The sequence below is a fragment of the Trachurus trachurus genome (assembly GCF_905171665.1).
Source record: "Trachurus trachurus genome assembly, chromosome: 21".
In the NCBI taxonomy this organism is placed as follows: Eukaryota; Metazoa; Chordata; class Actinopteri; order Carangiformes; family Carangidae; genus Trachurus; species Trachurus trachurus.
Genome location: NC_139899.1, coordinates 29,797,201 through 29,820,200, shown reverse-complemented (window position 1 = coordinate 29,820,200; position 23,000 = coordinate 29,797,201). Strand labels below are relative to the sequence as shown.

Here is a 23,000-nt window from a genome sequence, read left to right as displayed (position 1 = left end):
GTGAAACTGTGTTTTATCTCTTTGTATATTGGTATATTGTTTGTATGTTCTTGACTTGCCTTAGGACAACGGATGTGAATTAGCATCTATGCTAACTCCGGCATATTTACATTGATGCTCTGGCTGACATGTTGATTAATGTGCAATGTCCTAATCAAATAAATAAATAAATAAATAAAAAATAAATGTGTCCAACAGGGAAAGTCGTACCCGTTCAAAGGCTCCTTCCCTCCCATGTGGAACCCCCTCGTCCTGTTGGACTTCAACAACCTGTGGAGGACGATGGACGAGATGGGAAAGGAGGTAAAGCTCTCACTCGACTCTCTCCACACGTAGCTTCTCGTCTTTACTAAATGTTTGTTTGTCGCTGGCTGGCTCATCGGTCAGTGTATCTTTTGGTCATTGGATTCTCTTTTGATGAATTAATGAATTAAAAAACAGAAAACAATTGGTTTATTTGATTTTCACTTTGAAATACAAAAAGTCGAATTGAAACACGAAGCATTCTTCTTTTTGAGAGTCAAAGAGTCAAAGAAAATAAAATCTCTAGACAACAGAAATTAAAAAACAGAACAAAAACACAGATTTTTTCATATTTTGACACCGGATGTTGTCATTTTCAAGAGCGCCAATGAGCCCAAAAAAAGGTCTTAGGAGCCCTCCTCTGATATGATTTTAGACATGGCAAAACAAGGCCTGACATCTACAGACATCTGTGCGCATATCACACAAAAGTGGCGAGTGCAGAAGAGGATTTTCTGCAACAAGTTTGAAGAGATTTTGAGCTGAAAATTGCAGAAACTTGATGGGAGTCCCCAACATATCTGGAGTTAGAGGTGGAAAAAGTCATAACTGATCCAGTCCAGCCCACGGTCTTACCTTGAAAATGACAACTTCTGGTGTCGAAACATGAAAAAAAAAAAAAAAAGTTGTTTTCGGTCTGTTTTTTAGTTTCTGTTGCCTACACTGCAAAAACTCAAAATCTTACCAAGAATATTTGTCTTATTTCTAGTCAAAACAAATCTCATTCTACTTAAAATAAGACTCATCACATAAAAAGTAGCTTGTTTTTAGACACTTTTTACTTCTTTCAAGCAGATTTTCACTTGAAATAAGTAGAAAAATCTGATAGTGGATCAAGTTTTTCTTCCTTATTAAGCACAAAAAACTTGCTTTGACTGGCAGATTTTTCTACTTATTTCAAGTGAAAATTTGTTTGAAACAAGTGAAAATTATCTAAAAACAAGAATAGTTTTGACTAAAATTGAGACATTTGGACAAGAAATAAGACAAATATTCTTGGAAAGATTTTGAATTTTTGCAGTGTAGTGATGCTATTTTTTGTTCTATGAAACAGAATATGAAAATCAAACTGTTTTTTAAAATGTAGTTAATTGCTCTTTGACACTCAAGAAAAGAAGAATGCTTTGTGTTTCCATTTAATTTCTTGTATTTCAACATGAAAATCAGATAAACCATTCTTTTTTTTGTTTTTTAATTCACATTCATCAAAAGAAAATCCAACTGACACTGACCATCCTCCTCTTCTTCCTCCTCCTCTTTGTGTTTCAGATTCCTAGAGAAGCTCCGTGGCGAGCTCCTCACGCCGAGCAGTGGGACAAGATGTCGATGCAGCAGCTGTTTGAGAAGATCTGCTGGACCAGGTGCTGCAGACAGACTCAATGGACCTTCATGTGTTGGTTTCTCCCATTGTTGATGATGTTAATGTTAACTCATCTTCTCCGTCTCTCTTTCCCCTTTGTCTCGCAGCACCGTCCGCCGCTTCGCCACGCTGTTCGTCAACGTGAACGTGACGTCTGAACCCCATGAGGTGTCGGCACTGTGGTTCCTCTGGTACGTGAAGCAGTGCGGAGGAACCATGAGGATCTTCTCCACCTCTAACGGAGGACAGGTGGGTCTGCCGTTTTCTAAGAGGACCAACATGGCCGACGGCTTCAGTAGTAGGGCCCTATAAAGTCTGTTTTATTTTGTCCCAAATTCATTATTTTCCGTTTTAATTTTTCAAAATTCTGTTTTTTCCGTTTAATTTTGGGGAATTCCGTTTTTTTTTACCTTTTACTCTTATTTTCCCACCAAAAAGAGTGTGTTTTTAATGTTAATGACTAAAATGTACACAAATTAAATAGAAATTACTTTAAATGTATTGAGGTAACAACCAAACAACACTTTTCCTGCATAGCTTAAGAACAAGGTCTGCATCATGCATCATAACACTGCACTATAAGGACTTTGAGTACCAACAAAATGTTAATGCTTGAGCTTTAAACTGTTTCCAGTAAAATAAATATATTAGTTTAAAAAATAATTACCTTGTTTTTCACATGGCTTTTGGACAGTACGTGGTCATTGCATGTATTGGGTTTTTCGCCATGCTTAAGGTGAAGCTCGTGACAATATCGCGGAATGACCATGATGGAATGACCATGTTGAAGCCTTATGTTCCAAGCTGGCTCAAAGATTGCACTTCCTCTGTAAACTTAGGCTATATGGAGTACACCCTAATACTATGCTTATATTTTGCAACGCAGCATGTGTTACGGACTTTTGGCGCCTCACCTGTAAAGTGTTTAGAAGGGGGAAGGGGCATGTGAAACGACAGGGGGGCTGTGCCATCTACATTTGCTTCCCTCTGTGCAATTTTCCCCAGATATAAGTTCCTCTTCGACCCGAAAACGGTATTTAAGTCAAATTCTGCGATATTCCGCATTAAAAACAGATTCTGTGTTAATTGGAAAACATAGCACCCTGTAGGACTTAGTAGTGGGATAGAACACGCACATCCAAAAGTGTTGCAGGTGCAGGACTAACAAACAAGTAAACTTGAAAAAAAGGGTGAGGTCCACACACTGTTAAAGCTCCTCAAGTGTTTATTGTAGGGATTAACGTTTCCATCGCATGGATCTTCATCAGGATCCTGTAGGACGTCGTAGACCTTAGCTTGACCCCGTGACCTCACCTCCAACCCGGTCGGACTCGGGCCGAGCTCGGATCGTATTCGGCTGTTTATTCCGCGGCCGACACACGCTGTGATGCCTCGTCGTATCGTGTATCAGTTTGACCTTTCTGCTCCACGTCGGTTCTGTTTTCAGCTGCAGACTCAGCCTGACGCTGCCTGACAACGTGAAGTGTTGTTGGACTTCAGATTCCTTCATCTTGGTTTCCTGACGATCGTCCCGGCATAATGATGAGTCGGGACAAAGGCTTGTTTTCTTGGAGCGCTCTCACTTTTTAAAAGCTGAGTGGCCTTGTTGCCGTGGCGACCGAGGTACTGGCCCTGTTGTTTCTGTAAACAGACGACGGTGCGGTCCGGCTCTGGTGTCACAGCCGTGCACATGCACTTCTTTATGAGTGTGTGTGAACAGCACACACACACACACACACACTGCAAAAACTCAAAATCTTTCCAAGAATATTTGTCTTATTTCTTGTCAAAATGTCTCATTTCTAGTCAAAACTAATCTCTTTCCACTTAAAATAAGACTCATCACCTAAAAATGTACTTGTTTTTAGATCATTTTCACTTGTTTCAAACAAATTTTCACTTGAAATAAGTAGAAAAATCTGCCAGTGAAAGTGAAAGTTTTCTGTGCTTGTATTAAGGAAGAAAAACTTGATCCACTATCAGATTTTTCTACTTATTTCAAATGAAAATTTGCTTGAAAGAAGTAAAAAGTGTCTAAAAACAAGCTACTTTTTAATGTGATGAGTCTTATTTTAAGTAGAATGAGATTTGTTTTGACTAGAAATAAGACAAATATTCTTGGTAAGATTTTAGACACACACACACACACACACACACACACCTGAGCTGTCGTCTTGTTTAAAGCTGTAAAATGTTGCATCAGCTCGTCTTTAATCAGAGCAGACGAAGCTCAGACCCACCTCGCCATCGCCGCCGCCGCGCTGCCAGAAAACATTTAGCTTCATTCAGCTGCTAATTTTCCGCCGACTGGCAGGAAAAATTCACCCAAACGCCGAGGAGGAGGAATGCACGGTCGGCATGTGTTAGCGATCAGGGAGAGAAACAGGCAGACGTCGACACTAACCATATGGAAAAGGTCACCGTCTATTTAAATTTTTGTGTAGGAGTCGGAGAGCTTTGGCAGCGCCCTCGTCCTCGACCGCCCTGTCAGTCAGTTAGCAGCTCGAGCTGTGCAAACACATTTTCCCTGTGGTTTAAGGAATTCACAGTGAGCGATGGAGGATAAAACCGGGATGAATCAACAGATTTGATCGGCTACGTGAAGGATTTATCAGCTGTCGGTCCAGATAATAATAATAGTAATAGTAATTGTATTTATATAGCGCCTTTCATACATAAAATGCATCTCAAGGTGTTTTAAACAAAACATCAAACAATTAAAAACTTAGGCTATTCAACAATCAGAAAGTAATAATATATATACTGGTAACTTTATTTCGGACTCAGGGTCCATAGCAAGACATAACACAACAACAGACACACAACACAGACAATAAAAGAGAATAGAGCTAAAACATAGAGATAGGGATTTTATTTACATTGATATCAAAAATAGAAATTACTATAAAGTTAAAAAAAAACCTGAGTTAAAGGTTAAAGGTGTTGACACGTGCATTTAAAAACATTTCACTCGCACTCAGCCATCGAGGTCTTTTACAGTAAGTAAGATTCTTAATGCATCGTTATAGCAAACCTGTAATTTTTTCATGCTTGCTTTCTTGTAGTTAACCTACAGCTATGCGGTGTACAGAGGTGTAGCTACAGTACAGAGCTTTGAACATTTTAACGTCATCTGTACACGAATGAAACCTGCGAACGAGAGTATTCGCCTGCACATATCATTTTGCAGCACTGCCTTCTAATATCATCATCATCTGTCATGTCCTCTGTAAGGAAATGGCAGAAGTATTTGACCTTTTTACAGGGAGCAAGATTATGATTTGACAGATTAAAAGCAGGAAAAGCCATTTTTTGGTTTCTCTCTGGTGCGGCAGATCAGAAGGTGACTTTTGCTGGCATTATATTTTATGTCGTGTTCAGCACCATATCCAGAGCAGACATTCAGCAGCTGTTGAAAACCGGCGCTGCTCGGGGAAAACACAACCAAATCATCGGCATACATCAGATGGTTAACTTTTTTGTCACCAATCATACAGCCAGTCCTAATAATACACAGTGATACACAATAAAACAATAGCAATGATAAAACTAAAACAATCATATGAGTAAAATTATTGTGTAATAAGGCCAAGTTAAAAATAAATCAAGTTAAAAATAAATTAAGTTAAAGGAAGACATTAATAAAAAGATGCCATACTCAGATCCCTAACTATATGCTCTATTAAAAGGGAATGTTTTAAAGGGATAGTTCAACATATTGGCAAAATGTCCCATTGCCATAATCCCTACAGTCATAGCAGTAGGTTTGTTACCTTTAATTGTCGGTGCAAGATATTTTTAGAATGGCGGAGCAGAGCCGTGAGCTGCTCAGAGCTACGCTACGGAGGCTCATGGGATTTCTTGGTTTCCCTCATCAAACTCATCAAATACACAATCCAACAACTCCACAACGCTCTGGTGGACAAGTTGTGACCTGCACATTCACCACGCTATGAGATAATAACACAACGTTACCAGACAGAGTTGTTTTAGAGGGAAATTCATGCAAAACCGCTGATGCACGTTGCCTTCAGGGACAGTTTTTCATCAAGCAGTCTCTGTATTTCCCTCTAAAACAACTCTGTCTTGTAATGCTCCATTATTATCTCATAGCGTGGTGAATGTGCAGGTCACAACTTGTCCACCAGAGCGTTGTGGAGTTGTTGGATTGTGTATTTGATGAGTTTGATGAGGGAAACCAAGAAATCCCATGAGCCTCCGTAGCGTAGCTCTGAGCAGCTCACGGCTCTGCTCCACCGTTCTAAAAATAGCTTGCACCGACAATTAAAGGTAACGAACCTACTGCTATGACTATAGGGATTATGGCAATGGGCCAATTTGCCAACATGTTGAACTATCCCTTAAGTCGATTTTTGAAAATAGAGAGGGTTTCTGTCCGGGAATTTGAATTGGAAGTTGATTCTCTCTCTCTGTCCTATAGGAGAGGAAGTTCGTTGGCGGCTCGGGGCAGATCAGCGAGTGCATGGCCCGCGAGCTGGGCGACCGCGTGAAGCTGCAGTCTCCGGTCTACAGGATCGACCAGAGCGGAGACACGGTGGTGGTGGAGACGCTGGACAAACAGACCTACAAGGTACAGTAACCGTGGAAACAACCAGTTTGGTGGTGATTTAACTGGAACATTTCTGTCTGTCTGGTGTGACCTTTTATATACTTTATTTATATTTATTATTATAACAGCTGTAATCAGGGTTTTTACATCTGAAAACAAACAGTAAAGTTATAAAATATAGCAGTTCTCTTGTGTTTCCTGACGTCTTCTCCTCTGAACATGTGGTTTCATTTAAATAAAGATTTCATATAGTTCAATATTTCATAAAGAAGCATTAGATGAGAGGAAAGTGCAGATTGGTGACGCAGAAGTTTGATGTTTTTCTTCTTTTTTTCCGCCCATGAATCATTAACATAGGACTGTATTTCATTTTATTTTGATTTATTCCATTCATGGTTTACATACTTCACATGGTTGCACATAATAATAATAAGTCAAATGAAACAAAAAAGCACAATAGCAGTGGACACCGCTCGTCTATCTATCTTTTCTTTTTTTTCCCCTTCTGTTTCTCTTTCTCCTTCTTCTTTTTTGTAGATGCTTATCTTTCCTTTTTTAAACATTTTATTAAACTGAGATATACTTGTACAACTTTTCAGTTCCTTGCTTTGTGAACGCCATAGTTTTACACCTGCAACAGAAATACACATTTGTTTTAAGCTTACACTGCAAAAACTCAAAATCTTACCAAGAATATTAGTCTCATTTCTAGTCAATCTCATTATACTTAAAATAAGACTCATCACATAAAAAGCAGCTTGTTTTTAGACACTTTTTACTTCTTTCAAGCATATTTTCACTTTCAAAAATCTGATAGTAGGGCAAGTTTTTCTTTCTTATTACAAGCACAAAAAACCTTGTTTTCACTGGCAGATTTTTCTACTTATTTCAACTTATAATTAGTTTTAAACAAGTGAAAACAAGTTAATTTTTAGGTGATGAGTCTTATTTAAAGTGGAAAGAGATTAGTTTTGACTATAAATGAGACATTTTGACAAGAAATAAGACAAATATTCTTGGAAAAATTTTGAGATTTTTGCAGTGTAGCCTTGGAAATGTATGTTTTAAATCAAGCTCCAGTCTGTTATCCTCTTCCTCCAGCTTGAACAAGTTCTGTAAATGATCTGTTCTTTGCTTCATACATTATTTTTAAGGTCTGAAGTTCCATTAGATCGGCCACTTTCAATAAACCTGCAGAAATAAAAAAAGAGGGTTCTCTGTTGCCTCCCTTATGAATAACTCTTACTGCTCTTTTCTGCAGCAGAAACAGAGGAGTGATGATGTTACTGTTATTCATGTAGATGTTGGAGGTCAGTGGATTATTTGTCCACACATTCATACAGAAGTTATTTCTCCACCGGCTCCATCCGTAGTTCTGTGCTGCCATCCACTGGTTGCTCGGCAACCTGCTGCCATGGGATGCTGCAGCTCACATCAACCTTATTTTCACTGTCTTCCTGAACATCAAGTCATCAATCCAGCATCACTTATAGAGGCCCCAAGCTTTGGATTGAATTAAATTTATCAATGAATCAATGAAGTCCATCTCCTCCCATTGCATTTTTAACCCTCCTGTTTTCCTTCTGGGTCAAATTGACCCACTCTGTTCCCTTCCTCCATCCTTCCTTTTTTCCTTCCTTCCTTTCTCCCTTCCTTCTTTCCACAATCCCTTTTCCCTTGCTTCTTTCCTTCTTTCCTTCCCTCCCCTTCGTCCTTACTTCTTCTTCCTTCCTCTTTTGATCCAGTTGACCTGGTCTGTTCCCTATACACCTCCATCTTTCCTTACTTCCCCTTCCTTCTTTCCACAATCCTTTTTACCTCCCTCCTTTCCTTCCCTTCGTCCTTCCTTCTTCCTTCTTTTTTGACCCAATCTGTTCCCTCCCTCCATCTGTCTTTCCTCCCTTTTTTTCCCTTCCTTCTTTCCTCCCATCGTTCCCTTTGTCCTTCCTTCCTTTCTTCTTTCCCTTCGTCCTTCCCGCCTTCCTTCTTTTTTCTTCTTCTCAAGAATCTGAAGGGACCACAGGAACTTAATTATCTTTCCCTACTCGCTCTTTAACTATGTTTTCTCTGTCATTGTTCTGCTTTTGTCACATATTTTTTTGCTGTTAGTTGCTTCAAGTCCTACCTTGATTCCTGCTGCTATTGATCTTTTGTCTTTTGTTTTTGTTTAGCTCATGCATGTTGTCTGCTTGTCTCTTGTTTTGTATTATTGACAGGGGTGGAACCTTGTATACTGCAAAAACTCAAAATCTTACCAAGAATATTTGTCTTATTTCTTGTCAAAATGTCTAATTTCTAGTCAAAACTAATCTCTTTCTACTTAAAATAAGACTCATCACATTAAAAAGTAGCTTGTTTTTAGACACTTTTTACTTCTTTCAAGCATATTTTCGCTTGAAATCATCTGATAGCGGGGGAAGTTTTTCTTTCTTATTACAAGCACAAAAAACTTGCTTTCACTGGCAGATTTTTCAACTTATTTCAAGTGAAAATTAGTTTGAAACAAGTGAAAATGATCTAAAAACAAGTTAATTTTTAGGTGATGAGTCTTATTTAAAGTGGAAAGAGATTAGTTTTGACCAGAAATGAGACATTTTGACAAGAAAAAAGACAAATATTCTTGGAAAGATTTTGAGTTTTTGCCGTGTACAAGTTCGCTAGGACTTCGTTCCCTCCTTGCGCAGCATTATATGCATTTTTTTGTGCTAAACAAATAAACCTAACCTAAACCTAAACCTGTTTGTGTGTGTCTCTCTCTCTCAGGCTAAGTACGTGATCGTGGCCACGCCTCCTGGTATGAACATGAAGATGCACTTTAACCCCGAGCTGCCGCCGCTCAGGAACCAGCTGATCAGCCGCGTGCCCATGGGCTCGGTCATCAAGTGCATGGTTTACTACAAAGAGAACTTCTGGAGGCAGAAGGGTGAGAGGAATAAATCTTTCATATCACACCATTAAGAAAAGATGAAACGACTCAATAAATCAAGAGACAAATGATCCTCGTGCTCCAAAACAGATCAGTCACATTCAGCTTCAGCCTCTTTTCTCATTTTCACTTTTTTTTTTTACTGGAAAACAACTTTTCTATCAGACAACAAACAACAAACAAACACAAAACACAGTTTAATTTTCTGCTTCATTAAACTCACATCGCTCCGTCCTGCAGAGACGCCGCATGTCTCATCTCATCAGACCCGTTTTTATCCAAACAGTTGGAAAACAAAGCCTGGAAATGAAAGAATATTAGTTTTATTTCCCCTCTCAGACTTTTATTTTGAAGGCTACCTGCTCACATCCTGTTAAAGGGATAGTACAACATTTTGGCAAATTGGCCTATTGCCATAATCCCTATGCTATTTTTAGAACGGCGGAGCAGAGCCGTGAGCTGCTCAGAGCTACGCTATACGGAGGCTCATGGGATTTCTTGGTTTCCCTCATCAAACTCATCAAATACACAATCCAACAACTCCACAACGCTCTGGTGGACAAGTTGTGACCTGCACATTCACCACGCTATGAGATAATAACACAACGTTACTAGACAGAGTTGTTTTAGAGGGAAATTCATGCAAAACCACTGATGCGCGTTGCCTTCAGGGACAGTTTTTCATCAACCAGTCTCTGTATTTCCCTCCAAAACAACTCTGTCTGGTAACGTTGTGTTATTATCTCATAGCGTGGTGAATGTGCAGGTCACAACTTGTCCACCAGAGCGTTGTGGAGTTGTTGGATTGTGTATTTGATGAGTTTGATGAGGGAAACCAAGAAATCCCATAATGAGCCTCCGTAGCGTAGCTCTGAGCAGCTCACGGCTCTGCTCCGCCGTTCTAAAAACAACTTGCACCGACCAATAAAGCTAACAAACCTACTGCTATGACTATAGGGATTATGGCAATGGGCCAATTTGCCAAAATGTTGAACTATCCCTTTAAACCACCTGTGTTGTGTCCAGGTTACTGTGGCAGCATGGTGATTGAGGAGGAGGGCGCTCCCATCGGCCTGACGCTGGATGACACAAAGCCTGACGGGAGCGTGCCTGCAATCATGGGGTGAGCAGATCAGATCGATTATAGATTATTGATGAAAGTCCGATAAAAAAGACTCTGAGCCGCCGTTCACTGCAAAAACTCAAAATCTTTCCAAGAATATTTGTCTTATTTCTTGTCAAAATGTCTCAATTTTAGTAAAAACTAATCTCTTTCCACTTAAATAAGACTCATCACCTACAAATGAACTTGTTTTTAGATCATTTTCACTTGTTTCAAACTAATTTTCATTTGAAATAAGTAGAAAAATCTGCCAGTGAAAGCAAGTTTTTTGTGCTTGTAATAAGAAAGAAAAACTTGCTCCACTATCAGATTTTTCTACTTATTTAAAGTGAAAAATTTGCTTGAAAAAAGTAAAAAAAGTGTCTAAAAACAAGCTACTTTTTAATGTGATGAGTCTTATTTTAAGTATAATGAGATTTATTTTGACTGGAAATAAGACAAATATTCTTGGTAAGATTTTGAATGTTTGCAGTGTTTGACTGAATCGTTCTCTCTCTCTTTCTCCTCCAGATTCATCCTCGCCCGTAAGTGCAGGAAACTGTGTGGACTGACCAAGGAGGAGAGGTGGGTGTGTCACCATGGAGACAGACCACATCTGGAATGGATGGATGGATCTCTGTCTGTCTGTCTCGTCTCCAGCTGCAGGATGAGTTTAACCCAGACTCTTCTCTGTCCCTTCTGCTTTCAGGCTGAAGAGGATCTGTGAGATCTACTCCCGCGTACTGGGTACAGACGAGGCTCTGCATGTGAGTCCTCCAGTCGTTTCCCTTCAGCTCCATTTACAATGACGTCGTTTGTTGTTTCTCTGTGGCTGCACACGGGACGGAAAATGTGTTGTTTTTTTACTCTGACAGCCGAGTGGACACTGTGAGCTGTCAGGTGTCAGGTGCACATTTACCAGGGCTTTTATTTTGGTAGATTTAACCTTGTATTGTGATTCGGTTCAAGTCAAAGTGACAGAATGTGAGTTTTTGTTTTGTCGTCAAACCCACACAGCTGCCTCACCTGTTCATCCATCCATGTGTTCACCTGTGTGTGTATGTGTGTGTGTGTGTGTTTCAGCCGGTGCACTACGAGGAGAAGAACTGGTGTGAGGAGGAATACTCTGGAGGCTGCTACACCGCCTACTTCCCCCCAGGCATCCTCACCCAGTACGGCAGGTGAGTCTCACACACACACACACACACACACACACACACACACACACACACACACACACACACACACACAAAAACAAACTAAAAACAGGTTAAATAATCAGAAAAAAAAATACATGGAGAAGCCGTGAAATGGTTTGATCTTAAAGCAGATATCAGTGGAATGTTTTTGTTAATATAAGTCCTAAATAGTCCTATTTTCCGTCAGCAATCACTTACATGAAGTATTTCAGCCTAAACACGAGTCTCTCCGTCACTCTGCTCTGCTGTAACCCGAGGAGAAAATTTTCCTTGTGGGGTACAAGTGTTATCCAATGAGGAGAGAGAACGGCATGAAGGGCTGTGTGTGCAGCCAAGGGATGCGCGTGAATGTGGTGACGTAGCACGAGGACCAATTGATGCCTGACAAGGGCGGGGGCTGCTAACTCAAAGAAACTCGTACTTTGTGTTTTTCCTTCCTGTGAAGTCAAACCAGTTCGATCTGGTAGGAGTTCACGGGTCGGAAGTTACGAGTGGCCGTTATAGGGAACTTTCACAGACAATAGGATGGTAAAAACACGAGCCACGGGTTACCTGGAACGCTACCAAGTCGTAGTTGTGACTTGAAGCTGTAACTTACGGTTTCAAAAGCCTGCCTTGAACGCAGCATTAGCCGAAACGGCCGTGAAGCTGATATCTGCTTTAAATCTGCGGTTAAAAAAAGTATTGTCAAACAAAAAGTCTTATTTCTAGTCAAAACAAATCTCATTATACTTAAAATAAGACTCATCACATAAAAAAGTAGCTTGTTTTTAGACACTTTTTTACTTCTTTCAAGCATATTTTCACTGGAAATAAGTAGAAAAATCATCAAAATCGTGCAAGTTTTTCTTTCTTATTACAAGCACAAAAAACTTGCTTTCACTGGCAGATTTTTCTACTTATTTCAAGTGAAACTGAGTTTGAAACAAGTGAAAATGATCTAAATACAAGTAAATTTTTAGTTGATGAGTCTTATTTTAAGTGGAAAGAGATTAGTTTTGACTAGAAATGAGACATTCTGACAAGAAATAAGACAAATATTCTTGGAAAGATTTTGAGTTTTTGCAGTGAGAGACCACACTCTCAGGTGTGCCGTCATAAATCATCATATTATCATATATCACATGATCAGTCATTTAATTGCTATTGCTAAAGATTTGTAAAATAATTAAAATAATTGCTAAAAACATCATAAATGATAAGAAAGAATATTCAAATAATTCAAATGATATAGTATTATACAACTGCAGATCAGAAGAAAACACAATAATTTATTATATGGCACAAATGTCAGCTCTCAAATGTGTGTGCGTAGATTTTGTTCATAGCTAAGAACAAATCCTGGATAAGAAAACATTCATGAATGCCACCATCTTCTTAAAAAACTTCTTAAGTAGGACTTAAGAACAAATTTGGTTCGTGAATGAGACTCAGTGTCTTCAAATTTGCAGATTCCTGATCATAAATGAAGTAAATCTCAAACAGCATCTTCACTGAGTTAATTAAAACCCATAATAATGAAATTCACTCAGGCTTTGTAGCTTAATTAAATTAATGGATTCAACAACATCACTTTGGTTCAAATCCAGGACGACAAACTGTTTTAAATTAAAGATCGTTAACACACAACAGTGAGATAATGAGTCAAATGTGTTGAGATCTGGTTTTACAGCACAGACTCATTGTAGTGTGTGTGATTTAAAACCCTCTGTGTGTTTCCTCCTGACTGCAGGGTGCTGAGGGAACCCGTGGGTAAGCTGTACTTCGCGGGGACTGAGACGGCCACGGAGTGGAGCGGCTACATGGAGGGAGCGGTGCAGGCCGGAGAGAGAGCGGCCAGAGAGGTGAGAGCAGCTCATCTCCACCTGAGACCGGAGCAGAAAACATCTTCTCTCTACGTAGCTTCACAGGAAACTGTTTCTATATCTGAAACATGTGAAGCTGCTTTATGATCATCAGACATCCACACCTGAGGCTCTTCTTCTCTCATGTCTCCTGTAAAAGGCCAAAATCTTCAAAATAAAAAACATTTTTAACTTATCTGTTCTCCTGCAGGTCATGTGTGCGATGGGTAAAATCGGCCCGAATCAGATCTGGCAGCCGGAGCCTGAGAGTCTGGTGAGAAAATCATCTGAATATTTATTATTATTATAGTGAGATAATCTTCACATATGAACTCCTTTTCCATCATATCTGAAGCTTAATGTTTATTTGTTTATTTGTTTATTTGGATCCCCATTAGCTGTTACTACTGCAACAGCTACTCTTCCTGGGGTCCATGTTAAAAACATGCAATTCAAGTAACAATAATATTTTACATGAATACATACATGAATACAATTTCAACACTAATTTCCGAATTACACATGCTCACACATTCACACCCACATATACAAGCACACACACAACACCTGCCTTTAAAGTTACCAAAAACACTGAGGTAAAATTTCTTAAAAAGAAAATCCAAAAACCTTTACCCAAGAATAACCTTTTAGCTGTTTTTTAAAACATTATTTACTTGTTGCTTGAGTTATAATTAAGGGCAACTTATTCCACTCAGAAATGGCTCTGAACATGACTGTCTTTTTCATAGCATTAGTTCTTGGTCTAGGAATCATAACATGACCCTTTCTCACCTGTCTTGTTTCATGACCATGTCTGTTTTGAACAAATGTTATTCTTGAGTAAAGGCAAGTCGGCTGTTTTAAAACACAAATATTTCTAAATAAAGTTAGCCAGGTTAGGTCCGCATGCATTTTGTCTATGCTTTTCCTCATTGAGCACCGAAGGGCAAGACGTGCAGCTCTATTTTGCACCAACTGCAACTTACAAAGTTCTTTACTAGCTGCACTTGACCAGATAGGTGAACAATAATCCATGTGTATTGTATTATCCATGTAATGTGATGTCCAGAGGTAAAAAGCTAACGTTAGGCTTTAACGGACTACACGGTCACATGACACCGCTAAGCTTTCCACTGGTTTCAGCTGCTTTATTTTAAAAACATTGAACGTTACCACACAGAGTTGTTTTAGAGGGAAATTCATGCAAAACCACTGATGCGTGTTGCCTTCAGGGACAGTTTTTCATCAACAGTCTCTGCATTTCCCTCTAAAACAACTCTGTCTGGTAACGTTGTGTTATTATCTCATAGTGTGGTGAATGTGCAGGTCACAACTTGTCCACCAGAGCGTTGTGGAGTTGTTGGATTGTGTATTTGATGAGTTTGATGAGGGAAACCAAGAAATCCCATAATGAGCCTCCGTAGCGTAGCTCTGAGCAGCTCACAGCTCTGCTCCGCCGTTCTAAAAACATCTTGCACCGACAATTAAAGGTAACGAACCTACTGCTATGACTATAGGGATTATGGCAACGGGCCAATTTTGGGCCAAAATGTTGAACTATCCCTTTAACTTTAAGTGCTGCCAATAACCGACCCCTCTCTGCCCCCCCCCTCCCCCCCACAGGACATCGTCCCCCTCCCCTTCGTCACCACCTTCTGGGAGAGGAACCTCCCGTCGGTCGGCGGCCTCATCAAGCTCATGGGCGTCACCACCGTCCTCTCCGTCGCCACGGCAGCCGGCCTGTTGGCCTATCAGAAGGGTCTCCTCCCCCGCAGTTAAATGACCCTCCACCCCCCCCCCCCCACACACACACCAACCCTCCACACACACACACACACACACCGAGGAGGAGGAGGAGGAGTGAGGACGACTTCACTTCATCTTTAATCTTCTTCACATTCGAACCTATGAAGGAAAAAAAACAAAAAACATATTGATCTTTATTGATATTCACACTTTGCCAATGACATTCACATTATTGATCACATGAGAGTTTAATGACTCGTTATGCTTTTTGTGTGAGTGAGAGAGTGCATGAATGTGACGTCGGTGCGTCGGTGAGCATGCATCAGTGTGTGTTGTGTACAAAGGGTGTGTGTGTGTAAACGTGTGTGTGTCTAATTACCTCTGCTGATTCTAGGTGCTGATTCATTGGGGCCAAGCAGCTGCAGCTGTTTGATGAGATCCAGTAGACGTCGTCGTGTCTCTCTCTGTCGACTGATCCCATGAAAACACAACAATGATCCTGATAATCAATCAAATCAATCAATCAATCAATCTGCCATCAGCTGTTAGTTGTTGTTGTGTGAGCAGCTTCGATCCAGTGTCGATCGGAAAACTCTGCTAAAAACACACGAGTGCGTCACTGTTTACGTCAGTCCCACACACACACACACACACACACACACACACACACACACACACACACACACACACACACACACACACACACACACACACACACACACACACACACACACACACATATGCTGTCCCATGGCTTAGTATAAATACCCTAACATGTATCACTCCACTGCAGAAAGTAGTCCCCTCTCACATCAAACTGAATCAGTTTTATTTACACTGCAAATCACAAGTTTCACGACTGAAAAGCAGAAAAATCACCACACTTACTCGTATTTAGATGATGATGATGTCATTGTCGGTTTTCATGGGATTTTTTGACATTAAAAATAAATAAATAAATGAATAAAATAAAATGCATAAGAAGAATAAGTGCAGCTTTATTCTTCACATTCAGACCTGTAGCTACTGGTGGTTGTGTAGCGCTGCTGAGCTGCTGTCGTCGTCTTGTGTTAAATGTAATAGAAGCATTCGAATGTAGTTTCTTCAGACTAGTTAACAAACCATTTGTTGCAGTTTTATGATCATCTTTTAAATCATATATATATATATATATATATATATATATATATATATATATATATATATATATATATATATATATATGTTTTTAATTCTAATCGATCTAATTCATTATTTAGATGAGTGAGTCATGGTAGTAAAAGACTGAGACTCACTGATTTAGATGAAAGTTCAAACTTTAAACTGTGGCGACCGACACTACGTATTTGAAACAAGGTACAGTGACTTTAGATGGACGGGTCGGTCCGGTTCGGTCCGGTTCGGTCCGGTCCGGTCAGAACCGGTCAGAACCTGCAGCCGCAGTCAGAGGAGAGTCGAACGCTGTTGCACCTGATTTAGATGTTTTTATTGTTTTAATCTCATGAGTTTTTTTGCTTTTTAAATCAGAGCAGATGTAGCTGATGTTTGATTTGTCTGAAACTAAAAGAAAACAGAACATCGTCGACCACATTAACCAATCAGCACACAGAGTCCTGCTGTGTGTGTGTGTGTGTCGTGTGCATGTGCGTATGTGTGTGTGTGTGTGTATGTGTGTGTGTGTGTGTGTGTGCTCACTGACAGAATCATGCTGTTCTTGTCCCAAAGACTTGTGTGTGAATGACTGTGTGTGCATGTGTGTGTGTAGTTATCTGTTGTGCCTTAATGGAACTCGTAGTGTTTTTGTCATTTCTCTAAAGTGCCTGTGTGACTCTGACCCCCCACCACCTCTACCCCCCCACCCCCGGCTTCACTGGAGCTCAGCGGTCAGATGGACCCGGTCACTGGGTTGAACTGTCTCACCAGTTACCATCGATATACAGGAAACACAGCAAACAGCCTGTTGCTGTTGCTCCTTTTCCACCAGAGCAGTTCTGGTTCTGGTTCTGGTTCTGGTTCTGGTTCTGGTTCAGAGACAAAGTCGGGGCTATCCACCTTTTTCCGAACGTCAAAAACGTAGCCTGTTTTGCCGGTTTTGGAATGTTATGTTTACGTTTCCATGGTTTCAGTAGCCGCGGTAAATGCATGGATTTTTTTTTTTTCCCCCCAATGAAAATCTGTAAAACGCATGGATCATCACAGCAGCTTTTAACAGTGGATATCACACAAATTGACATCTGTGTTAAAAGCCAGCGTTAATAGATCCATGTGTTTACCACAACTATGACAACGCCTGAAAACCATGGAAACGTAAACGTAAAATTCCACCAAACCGGAAGCCAGTTTTGACCATAGATGACGTTCGGAAACTTGTGGATAGCTCCACCTCAGTCCTGGTCCAGAACCAAGAACCACCTACAACCAACTAAACCAAGAACTAAAACTTCACTCAATATTTTAAAAACGAGCTTGAGTTGTTTATCAAACACACAAAGTCCAGACTCGTGAACACCAGAGGAGGTTTACTACTGATCAGCAGCTCATATCAGCAGCTCTTCAACTCACTGCTACTACGGCTTTATTATAGCTCTACTATGGCTCTGTTATGGCCCTACTATGGCTCTACTATGGCTCTGTTATGGCCCTACTATGGCTCTATTATACTGTAGCTCTAGTGTCGCTCTACTATGGCACTATGGTTCTAAATGGCTCTGATATGGCTCTACTATGGCACTGATATTGCTTTACTATGGCTCTACTACGGCTCTGCTATGGCTCTACTAAGTCTTTACTATGGCTCTACTATGACTCTACTATGGCTCTACTATGGCTCTATTACAGCTCTACTGTGGCTCTATATGGCTCTATTATAGCTCTAGTGTGGCCCTACCATGGCTCTGTTATAGCTCTAATGGCTCTACTACGGCCCTATTATGGCTCTACTATGGCTCAGTTATGGCTCTACTATGGCCCTACTATGGCCCTAACCTACTATGGCCCTACTATGGCTCTACTACGGCCCTATTATGGCACAGTTATGGCTCTACTATGGCTCTACTATGACTCTACTGGTTCTACTATGGCTCTATGGCTCTGCTGTGGCCCTACTATGGCCCTATTATAGCTCAGTTATGACTCTACTGTGGCTCAGTTATGGCTCTACTGGTTCTACTATGGCTCTATGGCTCTACTGTGGCCCTACTATGGCTCTATTATGACTCTAATGTGGCTGTACTGTGGCTCTGTTACACAGCAGCTCCAGCACTAGAACCAGCGCTGCCTCTAGATGGAAAAGGTGAACAGTATCTGTCCAGGTCAGGTCCAGAACGTGAACCCCCCCCCACACACACACACACATCACCACCACACTGTGTTAGGCTACCTGAGCTAACCCACCCCCACTGTGACCTCGACTCAGGTGAATCCAGGTGTGAACTGTGTTAGAGCTCAGACTGTTGGGTTCATCACACTGCTGAATCTCCAGTGAGGCCACGTTTTGTGTGCATGTGTGTGCGTCTGTCTGTCTGTGTGTGTGTGTGTTGTGATTGTGACCGTCTCTACTTGTCGTGACGTCCTCGTGTCTCTGTAGCTTCTTCTTAACTCCGCCCCCGTTAGCCCCCCTCCCCTCCCACCCCACACACACCTGGTTTGCGGATCGGACGAAGACGTTTTTAACCCCCGAATACACACACACAAACTGACAGCGCTCATGTTTACAGTTGATCTGACATCAGAGTAAAACCAGCACACTGTGTCCGTACTAACAGCCCAACCATCAGCAGACAAGACATTATGTGTGGTTGGTTTCTCCATGTCGGACTTCTTCTTCTTCTTCTTCATCTTCTTCTTCTCCGTCCTCTGGACACCTCAGACTGTTTCCTGTCCTCCGTCCGTCTGTGCACACGAGCCTCCTTAATTCTTCCTGAAATGTCTTTGATTCCTCAAACTAAGCTGGTGATATTTAAAAGAAAAAAATGTGAAATAAATCTTTTACTCGTATGAAACCGTTCTCGTGTTATCATTGTGTTTATTTCGGTCATATAGGCTGTAGGCTATCTTTTTACTTTACTTGATTGTTTGTTGATGAAAATTAAACATTGCATAGTGTAACATAACCTGATTTGTAAACTATGCTATAAACTATAACTATAAACTATGCAGCCAACACCATTTCGGTCTAAATGTCTATTACACGCATTCTTTATTTATATAGCTAGCCTAGCCTATGTTTACTGTTTGCTTATTTTTTGTTCTTTTCTTGGACCTTGTCTAGCTGCTGTATTTATGTTGAGTTGTAATTTCTATTGCACAATGTGGTGCTGTCAAAGCAAAAGACCGAAATAGGCTGAACTAAACTAAGCCTTTTAGACAAATGAAAGCTGCGGTGTTAACTAAGTTTTTAATTGTCATCAGTCATGGTGAGATCATGTAATAACTGTCTAGAGGGTATTTTCACAATAAAGGTCATAACTTCAGATGGATTTATTATAAAAAATGTTCTAGATTAGCTGTTTGCAGGGATCATCCCTATGTTCCCCGGGTCCTATGTTCCCCACTTGGTATGGGACCGGGGAACATAGGACCCTTTTTCTAAAAAAGGCTCCCCGCTTTTCCCCAAAAGGACCCGGGGATCATGCAATTTTTGTACCCATACCTGTGGAGTTGTGAGTGACTTGGCATATTTTTGCCTATTTTTGAGTGAGAAGTTGAGTTGTGACTTTGAGTGAGAAGTGTAATTGTCCCATTGGTTGGGTTTAGGCAATGAAGAAAGGAGTTGGTTAAGTTTAGTAAAAAATACCAGGTAGAGGCTAGACAGGCCAGATAGATAGAGTCCAGATAAGTAGAGAGAGTCCATCGACGAGCAACTGAAAAAGGGTCCTATGTTCCCCAGTATGTATTGCAACCGGGGAACATAGGGCCCTTTTTGGTAAAAACAGGGAACATAGGACCCATTTTCAAAAAGAGGGTCCTATATTCCCCTATAGGGGAACATAGGACCCGCGGAACATAGGTACGCTCCCCTGTTTGCACATGCTAAGTCTTTATACAAAAGCTATAGCTATAGCTGCTGGCTGCAGGCTGATATTTAGCCTACGGCTCATACGTGAGTTATCATTGCTACGTAGCCAATGTTAGCATTAAAAACTGTTTGTTTACTAGGAAAGAAGAAATACTAGGCTCACTTTCTCCTGTTCACCACTTTTAAAAAAAAGTGCTAGCTCCAGTCTTTTCTGAGGAAGCAGCTCTTAGAGGATAAATAACAACTTTGTGTCTCGTAAACACAACATAGCTGAAGACTTCTGAATAAAGAGCTGCTAATGCTACAGTATATTTAGATATGATAATAGATATTTTACTCTAGATTAGCCTCGATTCTCAAACTCCCATTAAAACAATATTAGGCCTTTATTATGAAGTGCCTGGCTGTTTGTCTTCGCTGTCACAACACAGACTCATGAAGCTCCATCAGTTTACAGTTTTTATTACTTATGTTTAGCCTAAATGATCAGCCTGATATTTGACTGGGAATCTGGATAAAGCAAACAGTTGGGGACAAGGGGATGGGATCACGGGGGACAAAGGGCGAAGACAGGATCAATGAGTCAGTAGTAGTTAGCCTATAGGCTCATCCCCCTCAAATAAGTTAGACATTTTTGTGTTGAAATCTGCTCTGGACTGAAGTGTCGTCTGTTTCTCAGGCCACCAATCTGCAGTGCAGTGAAGTAAAACCTGATAAATCTCCAGAAGTTAATGAAAAGTTCCAGTCAGAGGTCGTTACACCTCATTAAGACTTGATTTACATTTAAGTCATTTCAGAGCTAGCGGCCCTCCAGTGTGTGTGTGTGTGTGTGATCTGTAGAGGAGTGAAGAGCTGCTGCTGCTGCTGCCGGTCACAGAGCAGCTGGAGAGAGGTAATTTTCTTTTTGGAGAGAGGAGGGAAGTGATGGAGGAGACGGAGGAGGACACCATGCACCTCCTCCTCCTCCTCCTCCTCCACTCACCACGAAATGTCAGACTGCAACCTTTCTGTCTGATTCACCCAGATAATCTGCTCCCTGAGACAAAACACACTGTCGCTTATCTCCTTCAGACTGCTCTAGTCTCCTCCAGCCTCTGACTGTGTGTGTGTGTGTGTGTGTGTGTGTGTGTGTGTGTGTGTGTGTGTGTGTGTGTGTGTGTGTGTGTGTGTGTGTGTGTGTGTGTGTGTGTGTGTGTGGCTTCCTCTTCTCTGATCTGTGCAGGGAATAAAATGTCGTCCTCTTTCATCTCTTCTGTTTAATTTAATCTCGCACATACATTCAACTGTTGCACTGCAAAAACTCAAAATCTTTCCAAGAATTTTGTCTTCTTTCTTGTCAAAATGTCTAATTTCTTGTCAAAACTAATCTCTTTCCACTTTAAATAAGACTCACCACCTAAAAATGAACTTGTTTTTAAACAATTTTCACTTGAAATAAGTAGAAAAATCTGCCAGTGAAAGCAAGTTTTTTGTGCTTGTAATAAGGAAGAAAAACTTGCTCCACTATCAGTTTTTTCTACTTATTTCAAGTGAAAATATGCTTGAAAGAAGTAAAAAAAAAAAAGTGTCTAAAAACAAGCTACTTTTTTATTGTGATGAGTCTTATTTTAGGTAGAATGAGATTTGTTTTGACTAGAAATGACATTTTAACTAGAAATAATACAAATATTCTTGGTAAGATTTTGAGTTTTTGCAGTATATAAAAAAAAAAAAATCATTAGAAAACATAACTGCACACCAGGATGTGTTGGAGGCACAGTGACGTCTTCCTGCAGTCCGCTGCACCACCACTAGAGGGCAGGTAACAACCACACACACACACACACACACACACACACACACACACACACACACACACACACACACACACTCTCCAGGCTGCTGAGCAAACAACTAAATATTTATCTTTTTGTTTCTTTCCTCCTCGATTCTCTCATTAGTTGCTGTGACATGTGTTTAGATGCACACACATGAAGACGGCCGACTCTAGTGTGTGTCTGTGTGTGTCTGTGTGTGTATTTGCGTGTGTGTGTGTGTGCGGGGCTTTAATCCTGCACCGGGGTTAATCACGTTGTCTGTGGGCTCTCTGGGTTTTGCTGGTTGACATATGGCTCTTGTGTCGCTCTCATCACTCCTGTCAGAGCTGTGATCGCCGGCGGCTCCTCCGATCCCGGGGATTGACACACCATGCACGGCTTAGTCACTACTGCAGCCGCTTCCCACTTACCACCACGCTGCAAGGCTCTGTCAGCATATGCACACACACACACACACACCCATCCCTCCCTCTCCCTCTCCCTCACCCTCACCCCGCCCTGTCCACCCCCGTGTGCACAAAGGTTGTGTAACTGCAGCACAAGGAGCAGCTGCATGTTGTGGGCAGTGGCCACACCACACCGGCGGTGCTGCGGTTGCTGTTTTTCTTCATTTCATAATTCATCTGCATGCAACTGCAGGAATGAGTTTATATATATATGCACACTAGGGATCAACCGATACAGGTTTTTTTATAGGGCCGATGCCGATACCGATTTCTCTCCATCACCCTCAGCTGATGACCGATTATGGACTGCTGATTTTCTTGGGACGATTTTTGGGGCTGATACTGCTTTTGCTGCCTCAATTTACATCAAAAATATTTAAAAAATGACACAATGATAACAGGTCTCAAGTTTAAACAAACATTTACAGTATTGAACAGTAAAATTTAAGCTTAAGCGATGACACACGTAGCCTTCCCTGAAGTGGGCTCACTAAAACGTTGCCACATGGGTTCTTGCGTTCAGCCATCTGTATGAAGAATACATAAAAACACAGGTTAGTATCAATCAGTATCAATATCTTACATACATAGGAGCTATAACCCATATCATCACCCTTTCATCAATATCTACAACACAGCCTTGATGATGCCTTGCTTGCTGATAAGACAG

General features: G+C 40.8%; 1 protein-coding gene across 2 annotated transcripts in view; it reads left to right on the top strand.

Moving 5' to 3' along the window:
- mao (monoamine oxidase) overlaps nucleotides 1-23,000 on the top strand; it is a 151,812-nt gene that overhangs the window by 37,239 nt on the left and 91,573 nt on the right. The window contains exons 4-16 of one of the 2 annotated variants that reach the window (XR_014596319.1): nucleotides 199-303; nucleotides 1,573-1,664; nucleotides 1,771-1,912; nucleotides 6,105-6,254; nucleotides 8,997-9,156; nucleotides 10,186-10,282; nucleotides 10,793-10,846; nucleotides 10,971-11,028; nucleotides 11,345-11,442; nucleotides 13,193-13,304; nucleotides 13,516-13,578; nucleotides 14,928-17,087; nucleotides 17,428-17,585. Coding sequence is in view for 1 of the 2 variants with exons in the window: in XM_083997052.1 (XP_083853178.1) it covers nucleotides 199-303; nucleotides 1,573-1,664; nucleotides 1,771-1,912; nucleotides 6,105-6,254; nucleotides 8,997-9,156; nucleotides 10,186-10,282; nucleotides 10,793-10,846; nucleotides 10,971-11,028; nucleotides 11,345-11,442; nucleotides 13,193-13,304; nucleotides 13,516-13,578; nucleotides 14,928-15,083 (1,287 nt within the window). In the remaining variant the exon portion in view is untranslated. Of the gene's footprint in view, nucleotides 1-198; nucleotides 304-1,572; nucleotides 1,665-1,770; nucleotides 1,913-6,104; nucleotides 6,255-8,996; nucleotides 9,157-10,185; nucleotides 10,283-10,792; nucleotides 10,847-10,970; nucleotides 11,029-11,344; nucleotides 11,443-13,192; nucleotides 13,305-13,515; nucleotides 13,579-14,927; nucleotides 17,088-17,427; nucleotides 17,586-23,000 lie in introns of those variants that run through there. The other variant, XM_083997052.1, reaches the window with a different exon arrangement.